This window comes from Sardina pilchardus, chromosome 16, assembly GCF_963854185.1.
Source record: "Sardina pilchardus chromosome 16, fSarPil1.1, whole genome shotgun sequence".
NCBI classification, from domain to species: Eukaryota; Metazoa; Chordata; class Actinopteri; order Clupeiformes; family Clupeidae; genus Sardina; species Sardina pilchardus.
The window spans coordinates 751,192-758,691 of record NC_085009.1 but is presented as its reverse complement, the minus strand read 5'-3'; the positions used below and the strand labels follow the sequence as shown (position 1 = coordinate 758,691).

At 46.2% G+C, this 7,500-nt stretch overlaps 2 protein-coding genes across 2 annotated transcripts in view; both read right to left on the bottom strand.

Moving 5' to 3' along the window:
• Positions 1-1,251, bottom strand: part of corin (corin, serine peptidase) — a 29,705-nt gene extending 28,454 nt beyond the window's left edge. Inside the window, exon 1 of the mRNA XM_062517012.1 lies at positions 1,140-1,251. Coding sequence (XP_062372996.1) covers positions 1,140-1,199 — 60 coding nt within the window. The 5' untranslated portion in view covers positions 1,200-1,251. The remainder of the gene's footprint in view (positions 1-1,139) is intronic.
• Positions 1,252-1,827: 576 nt separating this feature from the next.
• nfxl1 (nuclear transcription factor, X-box binding-like 1) overlaps positions 1,828-7,500 on the bottom strand; it is a 26,347-nt gene continuing 20,674 nt past the window's right edge. The window contains exons 18-23 of the mRNA XM_062516686.1: positions 5,985-6,151; positions 4,918-4,987; positions 3,642-3,746; positions 3,255-3,338; positions 2,734-2,787; positions 1,828-2,446 (exon numbers count right to left, since the gene is read on the bottom strand). Of these exons, the coding sequence (XP_062372670.1) occupies positions 2,273-2,446; positions 2,734-2,787; positions 3,255-3,338; positions 3,642-3,746; positions 4,918-4,987; positions 5,985-6,151 (654 nt within the window). The 3' untranslated portion in view covers positions 1,828-2,272. The remainder of the gene's footprint in view (positions 2,447-2,733; positions 2,788-3,254; positions 3,339-3,641; positions 3,747-4,917; positions 4,988-5,984; positions 6,152-7,500) is intronic.

Sequence of the window (7,500 nt, the reverse complement as noted above, 5' to 3'; positions counted from 1 at the left end):
GTGAGCCGCCTCCGGTTTGCTCGCCAGAGTTTTTTTTACAGTCAGGTTTCCGAAAGCTGTCACTCCGACGTTCATAAAGCTAAAGGGTCCTAGCGCCACCGTGCTCACGCCAACGGCGAAGGGTCGTTTAGAGACGGTTCGTCAACCTAATCCATTTGGAACAGGCAGGGATTCTTCTATCCAAATCGTATTTTTACCCAGTGGCTCGTAACGGCGAGATCCTCTCACAGCTGCGGCGCCTAGCAAATTGGTGACAGAGACCGCGCAGAGATAACGGCAGTAGGACCTCGCGGAATAGCCAACCAGTCAAAAAAGACCCCCTCTCGCTTGCACGGTTATTTTTACTCAGGTATTTTTCGCTTCAGACTTTCCATGCCTGCGACTGGGGGGCTCGCGGGACAACACGAGGGCCATCTGAAATCTCAGCTCGCAAGGAAGAACTTTATTTATAGAGCCACCCGGGATCGAGGACCCTACGTTCCACCGGGACAGGCGCAACAAGAATCGTGCCTGCATGTGCGTTAGGGCAAGACGGGTGCGCGAATGGGTTGATCAGGACCTGAGTTGACAGGGGGGGTGAGGTGGGCTCCCGCTCCCATCTGCCGATTCTAAATCAAACATGAGAAGGCTAGAGCATGTGCACGCGCGACTTATTCGCGCACTTGCGAGTCTGCCGGACCAAGTCGAACGGCAGTGGCCTTGAGCGTCTGCCTGAAAGCTTAGCTTTACCCCAATACAAATAATAACCGTAACTCTACAACGACAACTGTGCCATGAAGCAGAAGGAATGTTTTTGGAATGTGTGTTGAAAAGTTCGAAGGATGCTACTTTATTGTTCTCTTTCCAGTAGTTGCACCTCTCCCCTGCGTCCGATATCCCCAAATGAATCACGAATTTTTGAGGAAAATGTATGCATTCCATATGGTATTAAGTTAGATTATTTACGCTATTTTTAAGTACTGAAACTGCAAAGTTGCAAAGTTGCTGAAATACAAATAGATATATATAAAATAATAATTTAAAAAGGTAGGACTGACCAGAACTCCCTGGTGACCCAAAGCACACAGGACAATTCCCCATCACATAACTGCGCTGGATTGGTCAGAAGGAATGCTCATAAGTCCCTCAGCGCTCCTTACCACAGGTTGCTGACGCGGGTCTCCATGGCTCTGCGCGTGGAAGTTCTCCGTGGAAAACATGACACCAGCGCTCCGTCACCGGTGAATCCCGCGCCGGATCACCCGGTCTCCACGTATCGCATTCGTCAGTGAGACAGGAAAGCGGAGCGCGCGGAGCAAAATGAAGAATTAGGGGAGGGGGCAGGAGGGGGCTTCCCTCACCTATCCCATCATTTTCTTGCCCACTCCATTTGCAAACCCAACCCCCTGAGAGTGCGCCGCCACCACCACCCCTTTGGTTGCAACAGCTTAGGTTCATTTGACCGTTCAGCTTCAGCATCGGTATGCAGGTGACATGTTTGGCTGTAGAGGGTTGGGTTCACTGAGGTTGCTTCTGGTACTTGTGATGTTACCTCCATATTGTAACTTACATATTAAAGGTATGGTTTCTGTTGTCAAATACGTGTGCTTCAGGAGGACATTACATGCAATGTACACACTTTGGTTTCATATCCATGACTACAAAACTAAATGAAAATTGAAACCCGAAATAAGGTTTCATCTTGACCAATGGCAGTTTTCATCGAGAACTACTGAATTCTGTGAGAAAATGTCAAAACTCTACGCAAATCTCTAGGAATTAGACTAGTAGGTTGATCCTCCAACACATATTCCAAAGATGAACCAGAAACAATACTAGAACAAGGTACCTTTTTGACATTTTATTATGGCCATCATATTTTCATATAGGATTCTATTCTACAACTCAGTTTTTCCAACTCAGGTCAAAAGGTAAATGAGAAGAAACAAATAGTACTAGCAGTAGATTCAACACAAATTAGATTAAACATCCAAGTCCTTAAGGGGCCATTCGATTTGCAATTCATATCTTACAGTAAGTGTTCTGCTGCATTTGACAGGTGAGTGTTTACAAATCAGAGAACATCCTCAACTGTCTTTACTCTTGAGTGTGTGGGGGTGTACCATGCCATAACAAAACATGTGCATCTACCTGTACACCTCAGTATAAAATACCACTGAATGATGACTGCTACAGTGAGGACAATCAGAGTCCCTCAGATGGGGAACAAAAGGACTATTAAGACCAGTAGCAGTGATCTCTTTCTTTTGATGTTTGTTTGGTTGGTGCTCTTCTAGTGGACCTGCACTAAGTAGAAGGCTGCCACAGCCAATAGGATGCCACACACGGGCACCAGGAGGTACTTCCTGTATCGAAGCCACACTCCCTCTTCTGGCTCCGCCTCCGTGTTCCGACGGTTCTTCTTTTTCCGCCCTTTCTGGCGCTTTTCAAAGGCTTCCAGCTCAGCCTACACACACACACACACACACACACACACACACCATGAACAAATCATCATTACTGGACAGTTGATGTATGGTGGTCTTAAAAAAGTCGTGCTCTATCTCTATCTGAAACACACAGAGGCACCCTGAGTAGTCTCATTTGCGGAGACTCACACAGCTGAACATCCATTATCGGTAACTAACAAGTCACATGCAGAGATTTGCTGTCACACACACACAACTTTATGGTTATTCAACAAATGTACACCCACCCACCCACCCACACACACACACACACACACAAACACACCTGCTGCTTTTTCCTCTCCTCTTCTAAAGCAGCTTGCTCCTCAGCTTCTTTCATCTGAAACATAGACAGACATCAGAGAGAAACACACAAACATGAGCGAGGGTACACACACACACACACACACACACACACACACACACACACACACACACACACACACACACACACACACACACACACACACACACACACACACACACACACACACACACACACACACACACACCTATGCTATCTAAACATCAGGGAGACCGTATCTGAATCTCTACTGGTACTGGCTTTCTGCATTTGACCCCTTTAAATTATGGTGAAGGTTTGAGTGAGAAACATTAAGATACAAACATTAAAATGTATCCTGCAAAACCAATGGGCTATCCATAGAGCTATTTCAAACCATACTGCATCAATTACCACCTCCCAGACACAAAAATACACCAATACAAATATACAGAGACAGACAGACAAACAGAGACACAGACACACACACACACACACGCACACACACACATAGCTATACAAACCTCGGTAGTTTTCTTCAAGATGGTCTTGCACACATCGTCACACACCACTAGGTCAGGCTGCTGTGCTTGGGAGCAGGAGAACTCCTGACAAACAGAATTTGGAAGTTAGAACAAAAGCAAACTCCGCACTGGGCATTTGCATGGGCTCCTCTGCACGAGGACTGTGTTGGATGTCAATGCCAGAGTGGACTGGACACATATGCAGATGTGCATACAAGTGTGTGTGATTATGGATCTATGTTTTCATACTTGTGGATGGTAAAATGTGTCGCTGTGTGTTTTCACCTTTTTGTGTGTGTGTGTGTGTGTGTGTGTGTGTGTGTGTGTGTGTGTGTGTGTGTGTGTGTGTGTGTGTGTGTGTGTGTGTGTGTGTGTGTGTGTGTGTACCTTCTTGATCCTCTTGCAGGGGCACTTCACCTTGACTCTCTGAGTACAGGACTCTACACAGTCTCCAGGGTGACACAGCTCTTTACAGCGATGCCCACAGCCAAGCTACGGGCACAAGCACAAGCAGACCAAACAGCACAATTACATAGACACACACACTAGCTCAATAGCCATACACACATGCAGGCATTGTGCTGGTTCATATAGAAGATGTTAATGGATCCCAATCATATCAAATGGCAACACATACTGTATACACATATACCTCTTAGAGCCTCTGAGTACATTCTCATTTCAAGCACACATTTCAGTGTAAACCAACTAATTGTCCCCCTGCTCTCTGTACAGTAAACACATCTTTCCTTCCTTGTGAGTGTGTAAGACTGTGTGTGTGTGTGTGTGTGTGTGTGTGTGTGTGTGTGTGTGTGTGTGTGTGTGTGTGTGTGTGTGTGTGTGTGTGTGTGTGTGGTTACAGACATGTGTCTTTCTCTCTCCAGGAACTTTGACTATTTTGTTCTTGAGTGCTGCTGTGGTCTGTAATGGTTTGTCTGGCTACATGTTGATTGCTCGTGTTTGATGGGTGAAGGCAATGTGTGGTTGCACTGACTGATTGGAGTGGACATAGGAGAGAGAGGGGAACTAGAAAAGGGAAAACAGAGAAGAAAATGAGAAAGACAAAAGGAGGCGGGAGGAGGGGGAGTGGAAAGGGAGAGCAGTTGTTTGTCCAACGCAAACTGTTCCCAGGTGATGCCAATCTCCACATGAGGGCAAATACTGGGCCAGCTCAATGATCCATGATGGCACAGGCACACAGACACATACATGGATACACACACACGCACGCACGCACGCACGCACGCACGCACGCACGCACGCACGCACGCACACACCTACTACACACACGCATGCACTCACAAGTTTTTCTTGTACACACAGAAACACATGCTTTCCTCCGAACGCTGACAAACAAAGCCTCATGAAACAGAAACACATGTGAAAAAACATACACTTGCAGAGAAACAGCAGAGAGAGAGAGAGACAGAGACAGTGTGTGAGAGAGAGACAGAGACAGAGAGAGTGTGTGTGTGTGTGTGTGAGAGAGAGAGAGATCACATCTCTCGCTCTCTCAGGCAATGATCTAGTTGATTATTTGGTATTATGTGCATTGCCTCTACATTTAGGAAACCATGTTTGCCATACAGTCAGACTCAGCAATGATTTGGGCATCTTGAGGTGTGAACTCTGCACCTGTGGCAGACCTGTGATGCATACACACCTGTTTGGGACACTGATTCTTGCAGGATCCCAGCTGTTGTTTACCCTCATCATCTGTTGAAGTTAACTTCCTGCAAATAGCACAGACACGCACAGACAGAGCAATGAGCCACGGTTTGGGCTGTGGTCAACGGAGCTCAACAACACGGGCAATCACTGTTAAAGAGTATGTGTCAAACCAGATGAACGTCCTTAGAGTTTTGGATCAGTCATTTGAGCGTAAGACTAGGTGAGTACAAACACGTGTATACTCACAAACACACCTGTTTTAGCAAAGTCGTGTGTTTGTCACATAAGAACAACATGCCACAAAATGTTCCGAGCTCTTAAAGGGCATGGCAGATGGCAGTCTCGTTGGTTTAATAGATGTTATGCCCAAAACACACCCACGGTTAATTAGGGAATGTAAGAACAACCCTTTTGAACTATGTGTCTGGCGCCTGATCACTTATTCCACCGCCAAACCAGCACAAGTAGACTGGACACACCCTAAATGCAGAGAGGGTTGAAGAGGAGCACAGCCCACACCATGGCTCATTCCTCTGTCAGTAATCAAGGATCTTGCTAAACGCACTTACTGTAAGCCATGACTCGCTTCAGTTTGTCAAAATAGGGCCCAATATCTGAGAAGTCATAGTTTGAAAAGTGCCATACATAACCAGCCGGAACTTATTAAGATGGAAGACAAAAATGTTCTGAGTATGACTAAATGACGAGGATTAAAAACATTAAAAAAAAAACAACGTTCTATTCATGTTGTGTCAATATTTGATGCGAAATAATGAGCATGAAAGTATTTAAGGATACATTTTTCACTCATTTTCAAAGGACTAAAAAGTTATGTAGCATGAACATGATAATCTGTGTAGAAGTAGTTCACAGTTAATTACATAGTAGCTCACAGTTACAATGAAATCAACTGTGTGCATTTGCAGTATCAATGAATGTACAAGATTGGGGCTTTGAGAAATGTATATGTATGTATATGAATATATGCATGACCTATGTGCAACTGTGTATGTGCATGATGTGTGTTATAAGTATGACACGTGTGTGTGTATTACTCACACACACTCGATGTACAGGCTGCTGATCTTGCAGTGGCAGCGGAGGCGTGTCATCTGGCGACAAGATGGACAATCACCACGGTGACAGGGGCGGGGACAAGGGTGGGGACACCCAGAAGGGCGGGGTTTGGAACAGCCCTCCTCACAAGGAAAACACTCCTTACCAGCCTGAACACACACACACACACACATATATAAATGCATTAATTCACACTATTCACTCATTGCAAAATACTGCCCCCAGCACTTCAGAAGCAGCCCCCCCTCTCTCTTGCTCTGTTTGTGTGTGTGTGTGTGTGTGTGTGTGTGTGTGTGTGTGTGTGTGTGTGTGTGTGTGTGTGTGTAGAGAGAGAGAGAGAGAGAGAGAGAGAGAGAGAGAGAGTGCAGTACTGTAGCTTGAAGTTAAGTCTGAAACCTGTTAAAGAGATCTCAGCCTGGCAATCTTTTGATGATGATGTCAGATGAATGGCTTGTGAAGGTGAGGAGTTCTAATTCGAGAGGTGGAACCTTCCTGCCCTCCTTCCGTCAGCACCCCAGTGTGTGTGGAATGCTCGTTAGGAAGTGACAGCCTAGCCACACACACACACACACACACACACACACACACACACACACACACACACTCCTGGGAGCCGAGTATCTAGTTAAGGATAAAATACACATGGTTCTTTCCATGACCCTCCAGGCAGACACACACACACACACACACACACACACACACACACACACACACACACACACACACACACACACACATGTACCTGATCTGGGGTGACTGTAATGAGAGATGGTTAAGGGGAGACAACCCCCACCTTCAACACACACACACTCACACTATTTCTCTCTCTCTCTTTCTGTCTAACAGACTCTCTAAAACACAGCAAAGCTACTTTGCCATACTGTGCTATACAAATGCACATGTACGCATAAGCATGCACGCATGCATAAGCGCGCGCGCACACACACACACACACACACACACACACACACACACAGCCCTGCTATCCCATGATGCAGCATTCTGAACGAGCCCAAAATACAGAGCCATTTTTTCCATTGGCCAATCGGAAACCTCGCTTACGCAACCCGAGGGCTAATACAGTTCCCTGTAACACACACACACACAGAGTCACACACACACACAGAGTCTCACACACACACACACACACACACACACACACACACACACACACACACACACACACACACACACACACACACACACACTCACACTCACACTCACCCTGACTCCCTCCCTCCTGTTCCCTCTCTGACCTATGCAGAAGATTACACACACAAGTGCACCTTGCTTTCTCCCTTTTGAGACAGAGGGCTACGCACAGTCACTCCTCCATCTTGCACACAGACCTGCACACACACACACACACACACACACACACACACACACACACACACACATAATGCTGTCCCCGTGATGGAGAATGTGCTCTTGACTGCCATACCAATGAGCCTGGCTCTTTAGCTCTTTAGCTCTTTAGCTCTTTAGCATTGCACTC